The sequence below is a fragment of the Orcinus orca genome, chromosome 16, assembly GCF_937001465.1.
Source record: "Orcinus orca chromosome 16, mOrcOrc1.1, whole genome shotgun sequence".
Taxonomy (NCBI): Eukaryota; Metazoa; Chordata; class Mammalia; order Artiodactyla; family Delphinidae; genus Orcinus; species Orcinus orca.
The window spans coordinates 30,582,422-30,595,669 of NC_064574.1; the positions used below are offsets into that span (position 1 = coordinate 30,582,422).

General features: G+C 41.6%; 1 protein-coding gene across 7 annotated transcripts in view; it reads right to left on the bottom strand.

The window, feature by feature from the left end:
* DNAAF9 (dynein axonemal assembly factor 9) overlaps window positions 1-13,248 on the bottom strand; it is a 153,897-nt gene that overhangs the window by 45,700 nt on the left and 94,949 nt on the right. For 3 of the 7 annotated variants that reach the window (XM_033415830.2, XM_033415831.2, XM_033415829.2), the window contains 3 exons: window positions 11,065-11,136; window positions 4,297-4,400; window positions 173-319 (listed from right to left, as the gene is read on the bottom strand). The exons of 1 other annotated variant lie outside the window; for it this stretch is intronic. In XM_033415830.2, coding sequence (XP_033271721.1) covers window positions 173-319; window positions 4,297-4,400; window positions 11,065-11,136 — 323 coding nt within the window. The remainder of the gene's footprint in view (window positions 1-172; window positions 320-4,296; window positions 4,401-11,064; window positions 11,137-13,248) is intronic. 3 more of the 7 variants (XM_033415834.2, XM_004285304.3, XM_033415832.2) reach the window with 2 other exon arrangements.

Below are 13,248 nucleotides of genomic sequence, written 5' to 3' on the forward strand. Positions count from 1 at the left end.
AATGGCAAGAGTCTATTCCAGAACCCAAAAAGATCAGAAGCAGCCACCCTCACACCAGCCCTCCCAACTCTCCCTCTCAGCACCTCACTGTTAGCCCTGAAACATTGCCTTACCAACTAAATTGCTAGGAAAAAGGGTAGTAATTGTTTTGCTGAATAATGATTGATGTTACCTCTGAGTAAAATGTTTGGTATATCTTGGATTTGGGGAAAAGGGCAATCATCAGAAAATTGTTTGATCCACGGAAATGAACTGGAAGATGGGGAAGCAATGAACTTTTGAAGTCTATCAGAAGGGCAGCAACAATACTGGTAGAATCCTAAAGAGAAAAAGAGGGAGCATCACTGAGAAAAGCCATATGCATGATACAAGCCCTCACATCTACTGTCAGAACACATATGGTGAATGTCAGTCCAGTTATTTTCACATTACGTGGTTTACTGGGATTCGGTTATAGATGTGCTTACCCACACCCAGTTTTAGGAGATATAGGAAGTACAGGGTCTTTTCTCCTAAACTGAAAATATCATCTCTTCCTAGGATATTAATCCCTTATCGGATAAATGATTTGCAAATATTTTCTCCCATTCTGTGGGCTGCATTTCACATTCTTAATAGAGTCTTTTGATGCAGAGAAGTTTTAAAATTTGATGAAGTCCAACTTATATATTTTTTTCTTTTGTTGTCTGTGCTTTTGGTGTCAAATCCAAGAAACTGCTGCCTAATCCAAGGTCACGAGGATTTACTCCTATGTTTTCTTCTAAGAATTTAATAGTTTTCGTTCCCACATTTAGGCTTATACTCCATTTTGAGTTTTTTTTTGTATACAGTGTAAGGTAAGAGTCTAACTTCATTCTTTTGCATGTGGATATCCAGTTTTTCCAGCACTGTTTGTTGAAAAGACTGTCCTCTTCTCATTGAATGATCTTGGCACCCTTGTTGAAAATCATTTGACCATATAAGCAAGACTTTCTTTTTGGGCTCTCTATTCTGCTCCATTGGTCTACATATCTAATCTTACACCAATACCACACTGTTACAATTATTGTAGCTCTGTAGCTAGTTTTGAAATTAGGAAGTGTGAGTCCTCCAACTTTCTTCTTTTTCAAGATCATTTTGGCTATTTTGGCAAGGGAGTCCCTTGAGATTCCATATGAATTTCAGGATGGGTTTTTTCATTTCTGCAAAAAACGCCATTGGGGTTTTAACAGGAATTGCCCTGAATCTATTGATTGCTTTGGGTAGTATTATCATCTTATTTTAATATTAAGTTTTCCAGCCCATGAACGTGGGATGTCTTACCATTTATTTAGGTCTTCTTTAATTTCTTTCAGCAATGTTTTGTGGATTTTGGTGTTTTAAGTCTTTCAACTCTTTGGTTAAATTTACTGGAATTGTTTCCTTAAGAACCGTTTCGGATTATTCACAGTTTGGGTACAGAAATGCAACTGTTCTTTTATCTGTTTATTTCATATTCTGCAACGTTGGTGATTCGTTTGTTAATTCTAACAGTTTGTGTGTGTGTGTGTGTGTGTGTGTGTGTGTGTAATCTTTAGGAATTTCTACATATAAATCATGTCATCCATGAACAGAGCTACTTTTACTTCTTTCTTTCCAATTTAAATGCCTTTTATTTCTTTTGCTCGCCTAATTGCTCTGGCTAGGACTTCCAATACTATGTTGAATAGACGTGGCAAAAGCAAGTATTTTCGTCTTGCTCCTGATCTTAGAGGAAAAGGTTTTTTTTTAAAGTTAGTTTATATATACTTTAAAATTTTTATTTATTGATTTTTGGCTGTGGGCTTCTCTAGTTGCAGCACATGGGCTTAGTTGTGTTATGTGGGATTTTAGTTCCCCAACCAGGGACCAAACCTGGGCCTGCTGCATTGGGAGCATGGGGTCTTAACCATTGGACGGCCAGGGAAGTCCCTTTTTTTTTTTTTTTAATAATTTAAGATTTCATTATGAAAGTCGTATGTTCATTAAATAAAAATTTGAGAAAAATATAAAAATAGAATAGAGAATAAAGGTTAAAAAAATTAATCCAAGGTCCCATCACCCAACTCCAACTACAGCTAACATTTTAGTACTTTTCCTTCTAGTCTGTTCTTCCTATTCATTCATTGACTTCCCTTTTTTATGTATTGGGAAATCATATTCACTTTTACAGTTTCATATCTTGCTTTTAAAACTTAATCTACCATTCGCATCTACCATGTTGTTGTAAACTATCTGTAAACGTTTTCAAAGGCTGCATCTGACTCCCCTCTTAACCCACCACTATGACTGGACATTCATATTATAAATTCCACTTCACCTTTTGTTTACTTCACTGTACCTTTTATCTACTCTTTACTAATTTACTAATTTACATTAGTGGTAATTTACATTAGTGGTAGCATGCATCTGATGTGCTTCCACGTATCTGTTAACTAACCTCACGTCCTCTGAACATCCATGACCTGGCACTCAGTGTTTTCATGTTGATAAAGTTAGAGCTCTTCATAGAAAAGAAACAGCAACTCATTTTTTTTTTAATCACCAAAAACAGTTTGCCTGGTTTGTGTTTTTGTCTTTTAATTCCCCTTTTGAATACTTTTTAGAGTTTTAAATTATTAGTGTGATAAATTTTATGCTACATCCATACAGTGGAATACTACTCATCAATAAAGCAATAAAAAGGAAAAACTATTGATACACACAACAACATGGATGACCTAAAAATCATGTTGAGTGAAAAATGCCAGGCTCAAAAGGGTACAGAATGTATCATGTCCATTTATATAACATTTTAGAAAATGCAAACTAATCTACAGTGACAGAAAGCTAGTAAGTGGTTGCCTAAAGCCAGAAGCTGGGGGAAAAGATGATCTGCAAAAAGGTATTAGAAAACTTTTGGGGGGTGACAAAAATCTGTATCTTGACTGTGCTGGTGATTTCATGAATATATACATCTGTCAAAACTTTAAACAGATACAGTTAAACTGTATGTATGTATGTATTTATAATATATTTTATTCAATCGAACATATCCAAAATATTTTAAATGTAATCAATATAAAAATATTATGAGATATTTTACATGCTTTTTTTAGGTATAGCTGATGTACAATATTATATAAATTTCAGGTGTACAACATAGTGATTCACAATTTTTAAGGGTTATATTCCATTTATAGTTATTATAAAATATTGGCTATATTCCCTGTGTTGTACAATAAGTCCCTGTAGCCAGTTAATTGCACTTAGAGTATATTTCAATAAATTATCAGCAAAAAGTTAAAAAATCCTTAAGTGGTCAAATCTGATAAACTGTTTCTTTAGAATTTCTTGTATCATTTCTAAGCTTAGATTAGAAAGTCTTCCTGTCCCTAAAGATTTAATAAATATTCATTTTTATATTCTCCTTAACTGGACTTATTGTGGTGATCATTTAATAATATATATGTCTAAGACAGTAGATCTTAAAAGTTCTCATCAGAATCTGAAAAAGAATGGATATATGTAAATGTATAACTGAATCGCTTTGCTGTACACCTGAAACTAATACACTGTAAATCAACTACACCCCAATATAAAATAAAAATTAAATTTAAAAAAGTTCTCATAAGAAAAATAATTTGTAACTATACCCTTCTTTCTACTTATGAAATTTTAAAATATTTAATTTTCTCAGAAGTTTATTTTCATTTTTGATATGAGTTAAAAATCCATCCCCACCCACCCCAAAATTAGGTAACTTATCATTCCAGCCCTTAAGTTTCACCCTTTCCTTCCTGATGTTGGAAGACTCTTTAACCTAATTAATATCAAATATCAAAGCTTTCACCTAATATAGCCATCTAACTTGTCTGGTTGGTCTGTCTGCATTTTTGAACAGCCTTTAAGGAACCAGGTTCTATGTGGAAGAAAGACATAACTCTTTCTGACTTGCTCACATAATTCATTTTCAGAGCTATCTGACCAAACCACTTTACCCGGTCTCTGTCCCGGCTCCCAAACAAGCTGGTTTTGAGGCTGAGACCACACAGGGTGGAGAGCCTGCCCTCTGCTCTGGTGTCACACTGTGATGAGCTGTGCCCTGGCCAAAGGGTACAGGCTAGGAGAAACTCATAGCTACCCCTATGGCTCACAAGAGCCTCTCCATGACTTTCCTGCCTGCCTGCCTCAAGGGCAGTGCTGGTTCCTAACATCCTGCCCTGTGGTGGTAGAGGGAAGACAGGGAGTTATTTGATTTTCCCTCAGAAGTGTGAGTATCTTTCTGAACATCAAAACCATGGACTGTAAAACACCTACCCCATCATAAAACAAAACGGAATTCATGTGATCCTTGGAAATGATGATATTTCCGTGATGACGGTCAGAAAACAGAAGTCCACCAGAGAAGAAATGTACTTTCCCTGGAAGGAAAAGAGATCTGGTAAGAGCTGGAGGGCTGGATTCTGGGGGCCAGTATCACAGCGTTCTTCCTGCAGGTTCCAGGCCAAGACAGAGTGGTAACTAGAGACCATCTGAAGTGCTTAAGTTAAACAATCTTTATGCTGAGAACTGTGCTCTGAGAAAGCCAATGTACCCTCCTAGGGCCTCAGAGAGAAATGAGGCATCAGATACAGTCTTTGCATAAGAATTAGAAAAAGCAACAAGTGAGTAAGTTATCAGCTGATGGAGAGAGGCAAAATTCACATTCACTTATGGGTGTCTTCCAGGGAAATACACGAAAAAAGACTTTGGGTATATCTGCTCCATTAGTGAGTTTATAGATGTTCCTTTCTACTATTTTGGCAGAAGCTGGCTCAGCTCTGAAATGACCACGTCTCTCACATAAGGCCCAAGAAAGGGCACTAAGGCATCAGTTGTTGAAAGAATGGTGAAGGGTGCTTAAGAGCCCCTTGCCAGGAAAGGAACATGTGAGTTAGGCAATAAGTGAATTCTACAGACACTGGAGGCTGCTGTTCTGTAGTTCCCAAAAGCAAGATGGATGGGACATGGACACTGAGTGTGGGTTCCTTAGAATAAGGATTCAGGTTTAAGGAGAGCTGCTTGTTGCCTGGGTGGCCAAGGTTACACAGCAGCTCAGTATGGGCCCTAGGGAGTAGATCATAGAAATGATGGACACTAAGGTGACAAGGGTTAAGGCTGGGCCTGGGCTTGCTTTGGAGACCCAAATGAAGCACCCAGGGCACCCATAAGACACCTAGGTGAAGCTGCTCTCTGGAACGGTCCAAGCTGGATCCTTCCTATTCCTGTAATAGCCTTTCTTTCCATGTTTTCACAAACAGAGAAGAGATAGAGTATTTCTTAGAGCTCAAGGCACAGGCTTGGGGAAAACCGCCAGTATCTTACTGCTAAGGCAGAGGACATGAGACCAAGAAGAGGGACTGATTCCTTGAGCTGTAGTTCTAAAAAGGCAGCCCCAAAGCTGTGTAAGTTGTAATGACAAGAAGAGCAAAGGCCAAGTTTTGAAGGTTTCCTGAAAAGGTGGGGTTTCAGGAGGCAGAGAGGGGCCTAGAGAGTATGTGTGCTTGTGTGTGTGCATGTTAATGGGGGGTGGGGAGAAGTGGGGGAGGTGGAGGCAGTTTTTAGGTACTAGAGGACGGTTTGAAGCCTGAATCTCAAAAAAAGAACAAGACAACCAGTCAGCGGGAACTAATGCCAACCTTACCAGCCAGCCCAGTTCAAGGCACTCAATGGTTCAAGTCCTGTAAGTCTCCTACCCTCTAACAAGTAAAACCTAGCCTCACCTACACACAGTCTTGCCCTATGGCCCTCTTGAGTGGAGGCTCCTCATGCCCCAGCCTCATCCTGCACCCATGCCAAGGTTCATCACTGCTGTTCCCAGACCATTCCCTCCCAAAATGGCACAATATTTTCATTCCCTCAGAGACTCATGCCCCTCCTTTCCTTCACTGCTCACATCTACTGCCCTCCTAATTATGCTACAACACTTCAAACAGCTTCTGAATGTGTTCACAGTCTTCTCTTCCAAAGCCGACACTTCCATTCCCTCTGAGAGATCAGGGGGTGGGCCATGCCATGCTCTGGCCTCGCTGCTCCTCAATGCCAGTTCCATACCAGTAAAGCAGCACCCAGAATGTCTTAACTTCTGAAATCTTCAGCTCCAGAACCTACTCTCTGACTACAAAATGCCATCATACTTTTAACTATCTCACTCCCCAAACCTCATCCCGTGATGTCACTGAGCCTTTGAAGCCTTCAGTTCCCCCATTTTCCCTTATTGCTCAGAAATTTCTGACTTTCCTCTCATCCACATTCAGGGCCAATCCCCAGGGACAAGACAAACTTTTTTTTTTTTTTTTTAGTGGTACGCGGGCCTCTCACTGTTGCGGCCTCTCCCGTTGCGGAGTACAGGTTCCGGACGCACAGGCTCAGCGGCCATGGCTCACAGGCCCAGCCGCTCCGCGGCATGTGGGATCCTCCCGGACCGGGGCACGAATCCGCGTCCCCTGCATCGGCAGGCGGGCTCTCAACAACTGCGCCACCAGGGAAGCCCCAAGACAAACTTTTGATCTCTGTTTTGTCAGGGAAAAGGATGGGAACAGATTTTATTTGGTATTTACTAAGCACCAACCATGTCATATACATTACAGTTTTCCATCTTTGCAACAACTGTAAGAGTTAGAGTTATTTTTAGAGGACTGATGGGAAATTCAAGCTTAGAGAGATCTTCCCAAAAGTCATAGAACTGCTTGATAGTGGAGCCAAGTACAGAACACAGGTTTGTCTGATGCCAGGGCACTGTGCCATGCTAGCCACTTCAATTCTCTTTTTTCCTTTACTTCTGCTCTACCCACAGCCCATTTGTGGCTAATCTGATGAGGCACCTTCTCTGCTTGCTCAACCTCAACAAGCCCTCAGTGCTGCCTGGCAGTCCCACCACTGCCATCTCCTTCCATCAACTCCTCCAGGGCCCAACCAAAGCCCTTAACACGCTCCTAACACCACAACTTCTTAAACTTCAGCCACAAGATCACTCTACCTACTGTTAAAGAGGAAAGGGGGTCAACAGGTGTAATCAGGTAGAAACTGCTCCCCTACCTACTGCTTAGTATCTGGACCCTTCCATGTCCTGGGCTCACCGTCCACCTGTATACCTCTAACATGAAGCTTCTCAGGAACAAGTATCACTCAAAGGCCTCCTGGACAAACCTCAGAATCACTCCAAAGCTTCCAGAAAACAGCACATATCTGAGAGTTGGTACATTCCAAGTAGTCACTGGGAAGATGGGAAAAGAAGTGGATCAGGATGGTCGTCTCCAGCACTTCTTCTCCCCCTAGATTCTAAAGCCTCAAAACAAAATGGAAAAGAGGCAGAGAGAAATTCACAAGGCAGTGCTGGAAAAGTACTCACTATGGGGCCTGGCCCAGGGCAAGAGCTGATTTTAGTACTGGTGCAGACTGTTCTGTGTTGCAACCACCCTTTGCTCTGGGAATAGTAACTCTGTTATTATTCTCAGGGCACACATGAGATAACTGAAGTCTCTCACTGGGTGGTCCAATGCCAGTGCCCCAGTCTCTTAGATCCTAATCCACTTGAAGTAGTAACACTTCCAGTATCTGTTCTGGACTTGTGACTGTCAAACTGTTATCTGATAGGACATGCCTTTGCAAGGGCTTCTCAGTGACTGGGGGAGCCAATTCCTGATGAGATCTCCCTGGCTCCTTAACCAATCCCTGGTGCCTTGCTTAATGGGCTCTTTCATTCCTTCTCCATTCTGTGAGTCTGAAAACCCAAGGTAAGAGGAAGTTCCCCCTCAGTACCCAAGAAGTAGCAGGGGACTACAGCAGGGCTGTCTTTGACTGACCTCTACATCCCTGGACATCTAACAGGAACGAGCCCTCAGGGCAAAATAAGACACCAAATGTTAATGAAGAATTTGGCTTTTCCTCCTTCAGACAACTGGCTGTACAAATAAAAACCCCTGGACTTCCCTGGTGGCGCAGTGGTTAAGAATTCGCCTGCCAATGTAGGGGACACGGGTTCGAGCTCTGGTCCAGGAAGATCCCACATGCTGCGGAGCAACTAAGCCCGTGCGCCACAACTACTGAGCCTGCACTTTAGAGCCCTTGAGCCACAGCTACTGAGCCCGCGTGCCTAGAGCCCATGCTCCGTAACAAGAGAAGCCACCGCAATGAGAAGCATGTGCACCACAACGAAGACTAGCCCCCACTCACCACAACTAGAGAAAACCCTCATGCAGCAAAGACCCAACACAGCCAAAAATAAATAAATTAATTAATTAAAAAATAAATAAATAAAATAAAAATCCTCCAATGGTCCAGCCTGTGTAAAGAGGGAACATTATCACTGCTGGGAAAATATTATGATGCAATGGCTGGATAATTTTCCTTCTGTGTGTGTGACAGTATGTGAAGTATACACATACGATTTAAAGAAAAAAACCTGGGCTTCCCTGGTGGCACAGTGGTTGAGAGTCTGTCTGCCAATGCAGGGGACGCGGCTTTGTGCCCTGGTCCGGGAAGATCCCACATGCCGCAGAGCGGCTAGGCCCGTGAGCCATGGCCGCTGTGCCTGCGCGTCCGGAGCCTGTGCTCCGCAACGGGAGAGGCCACAACAGTGAGAGGCCCGCATACCGAAAAAAAAAAAAAAAAAAGAAGAGAAAAACCTAAACAACAACAAACCCTGATGCCTGTATATGCACCACTCAGCTTAAGAAATCAAGTATTCCTAGTGCCTTTGAAGCCCCCTCAATGTCCTTCCTCAAAGGCCCTCTCTCTTCCACCCAGAGGGAACCAACATCCCAAATTTTATGTAGCTTTACCATACTTCAATGTATCTATAAACTATATATGATTTAGTCTTGTCTCTTTTACTTTCATACAAATGGAATCTTAATACATGTGTTCTTTTGTGACTTGCTTACTTCTTTCAGCATCCTGTTCCTGAGAGTCATCCACGCTGTAGGTAACACGCAACTGTGGGTAATATGTATGTTGTAGGTATATGCTATATAATTCATTCATGCTCAGTGCTGCAGAGAAATTTCTCTTTTAAAGTGTCCCTCAACAGTTTCATATCAGCACAAGGGAACACATGAGAGGGTGCAGAATGAAGCAGATGACCACTGCCTGGGCCTTCCCATCACAGGAAGGTGAAACTCAGTTTGGTCACCAGAGTTCTCAGACTTTATGTGTCAATGGTACCAGCATCTCTGCTCCTCATTGCTAAAAAATCTCTGCCTGATGGAAAAAATACTCTGGAATCTGTAAATTGCTACAGGGATAATGAAGGTGCTGCCCGAGGGCCAACCATTCACTGAGGCTTGTAGGAAATAGTAGATATATGGTCAAATGATATTCAACAAAGGTGCAAAGACAATTCAAAGTAGAAAGGAGAGTCTTTTCAACAAATGGTGCTGGAAAAAATGGATATTCCCATGTAAAACAATGAACATCAATTCATACTTTGCACCAGATATTCTGCCCATTCGCACCAGCCACAGTGGAAAATCTCATACTTCATAGGGATGGCAGGTCGTGTTCTCAGAATGATTTTGCCTCACTACCGGGGTAAAATTAGTCCTAAACTAAATGCTGCTCTGCTTCTTGCCTAACAAAGCTTAAAAGACAGGCCCAGATGATAAGATTAGAAGAGAAATAGACCAGTTATTATCACTGTATTCCCTATGTTCGCGGCTAGAGGAAAGACTGAACCATGTTAACCTGAGACATGAAAGATGTAAAAAATGTCTAAATTGAACTTCTAGAGATGAAAAATACAACTTCTGAGAAGAAAAAAACACTGGATAAGACTAATGACATGACAACTGTTGAGAGCTTAGCTACTCCGTGGTACTGCTACCTCAGCATCCATCTTGTTTGGCCAAGCGGCCTGCACAGGCCTTAAACTGACACTAGCCCCCTCATGCAAGCGCATGCCCTAGACAACAGAGCCTGCAGAGTCACAAGCAAATATAAGTTCCTGATATGACTTTCCCAGAAGCCCTTGTCATCAACAGTCTCCCCTGCCTCCTTAGTGCCTTCCCCTTGTATGCCCCTTATATAAGACCTCCATGGAGCTTACCAAAATTCCACTCTTTTTGGTTTGAATTGACCAGTTTGGCCTTAGCCAAAAGGCTAAGGAATCCCAAAGCACTCCAACCCACAGACCCTAATAAAGGCAGGTACCCAGGTCCAGCCTGCACCTTGCCTTGACCACCGCCCCCTGCCCCCCACACCTCCGTGTAGCCCCTCAAGGCATGCCATTTCAATTTCTTTTGTGGTCTTTTGTTGAACCTGGCTCACCATCCAGCAGCCTGTGTTCCGTTCAACAAATGTTAATTTAACAAACTCATAACAACAATGCAGAACAAAAGATTAGTAAATCAGAATATGTAGAAACTATGCAAAATAAAACATAAAGAGAAAAAAGACTAAAAATAATTGTACAGAGCATCAGGGAGCTGTGGGACAACTTTAGGCAGCCAAATGTATGTAATTGGAATCCTTGAAGGAGAGGGGAAAAACTGAAGAAATAATGGCCAAAAAATTTCCAAATTTGAGGAAAACTCTAAATCCATCAATGCAAGAAACTAAATGAATCCCAAGCATAAGCAACATGAAGAAAACCACACCAGTCACATAAAGATCAGACTGCTTAAAATCTGTGATAAAAAGAAAGAAAATCTTAAAAGCAGCTGGTAATAAAAGACACCTTATATAGAAAGGAACAAAGATAAGAATGACAGTAGATTTCTGCTCAGAAATAATGTTAGTAAGAAGACAGTGGAGTGGAGCAACATCTTTAAAGCACAGAAAGAAATGGTCAACCTACAATTCTTTACCAAGTGAAAATATCTTTCAAAAGCCTCAGGGTTGGGACTTCTGAAATGGCTGTGAGGAGTCTGGAAAATTCTCTCCCCAGGAAGCAGCCATAAAACTGGACTGTCAAAAACAACTAGTTAAGGACTCTGGAAACGGACCAAAGTTATACAACAAAACTGAGAAGCATTTAAGGAATTCTACTGAAGCTTGGTAAGAACAGTGGAAATCTATGGTATTTTAGCTTGGGGCTATTCACATTACCTCCCCTCCAGCTCTGTGGTGCAGAAGTCTTATGAAGGAGAGAGGCTGGCCTGCTGGAGTGGTTGACTTTATCTGGGGGCAAAGCACAGAAAATTCCATACGTAGGGATATCAAAAACCAAAGCAATCCAAATGGCAAACATGGGACTTCTCTGGTGACGTGGTGGATAAGACTCTGCGCTCCCAATGCAGGGGGCCCAGGTTCGATCCCTGGTCAGGGAACTAGATCCCACATGCATGTCACAACTAAGAGTTCATATGCTACAACTAAGGAGCCGGTGAGCCTCAACTAAGGAGCCCGAGAACCGCAAATAAGGAGCCCGCCTGCCGCAATTAAGACCTGGTACAACAACAACAACAACAAAATAAATATTAAACAACAACAACAAGTGGCAAACATTCAGGGAAGACCAACGTACCAGAGATCTCAATGCTGGCTGGTACAATCAGCCAGAAATGTAACAGGAAAATCAGAGGATTGAGACCATAGATGGCAATTATGTCTTTACATACCATAAGAAAGATGTGTTGTAAGGCACTGTCCTGGTGCCAGGTGCACCAAGAGACAAGTACAGGAATGCTCATGAGAGCACTGTCTGCAATAGCAAAAAACTATAAACAACCCAAATGTCCATCAAGAGTCAAAAGGATAAACAGCGTATTTTCATACAAAGCAATCCTATGGAACCATGAAAATGAATGAGCCTTACGGCTACACACAACAATCTGGATGAATCTTAGGACCAGAACACTGAGTGAAAAAAGCAAGTCCCAGAAGAACACGATAGAGTATGATCCTAATTTGTATTAAATTCAAAAATAAGACATTGTTTAGAGATATAGGCATATGTGGTAAAACTCTAAAGCAGGCTCCTGAGGATTAGGTACTGGGCAGCTTGCCTGATCAAGGTCAGCAGGGTAGGGAAGAGAAGGGCACATAAAGGAAATGAATGAAAAGGAGGCTGCATAACAAAAAGTCTTTTGATAGCAGAAGTCACTAACTGGGAAAGGGAAAAGATACCAGAGCTGGAAACATTTCAAGGTAAAGCAGGTACTATTTTTTTTGTCCGTAAGTAGTTCACTGGGCCATCCCTAGACCAAAAATCAAAAGACCTGGACCACCCCCCGAGATGTCACCACTAACTTGTACTATAACCTCAGACCCATTTTTCACCTTCTATGGGGCTCAAGATACGAAGATCAATCAAGATAATGCATGCTGATGAGCTCTTTAAATGCCTTCAGAGGATGGGAACAGATAAATCTCAGTCTCAACTCCAGGCATATTTACCTAGATCCAAATGACATTTAAGCTTCAGGACCCCTCACCTGCTCAAGCCCCTTTTCAAGGCCCAGAGAAGAGACTTAACCCTTCTGTATGTACTATTTTTCCTTAAGAGAGCCCTGAAGTGGTATAAACTTCAAACCCTATAAAATTGACCTGAGCCCTGAAGTGGCGAAATGCTAAATACACAGCCAGAGGATACTCCTATTTAAATTCTCTGCTCTACTGAAATTTCCTGCCTCAGAAAACCATCTCCTAAATTCAAACTACATTTTCCTCAGGAACTAAGAAAGTGTGAAATCTAAGCTCTCAAGTGTGTGACTAACAAGGCCCCAGAAATTCCTGGCTTTATTCGTGTGTAGAGACCTCAGGATACACTGAATCTTGCTGGATAACTCAATACAGTGTAAGATTATTTTTCTAACAAGGACTTTTGCTAAGAAGGTGCAAACTAATTTTGGCAAATATCCTTGCTAAATATTATAACTGGCTCAACTATGACACAGCACAACCACCTCTGTGTTGTGTCTACAAGCTGATTTTAAAACATTATGCAACTTTGCCTCAAGGCTGGGGGTACTGTCACACACTCTCCTGTCTTTGGCAAATGTTCCTAACTTCCTGGTTTTTTGCACCAGGATCTGGAGAGGCAGAAATGCAGGGGGCACAGCATGATAAAAAATGCTACCTGGCATTTTGTGGATCGAAAACCAGGACTCCTTGTGCTTTATCTTCTATGACAACGGAGGAGCCAAGTTTAACCAGTGATCTGAGAACATGGAGAGCAACCTGTCACTGGAGAGAATATTTTCAAGAAGAACAAATTATCTAGAGAGGGAATTTGCTTAGTAAAGGATGAGGAATTTGTGGAGTAAGTCATAACTCCTCTTCCACAAAAAA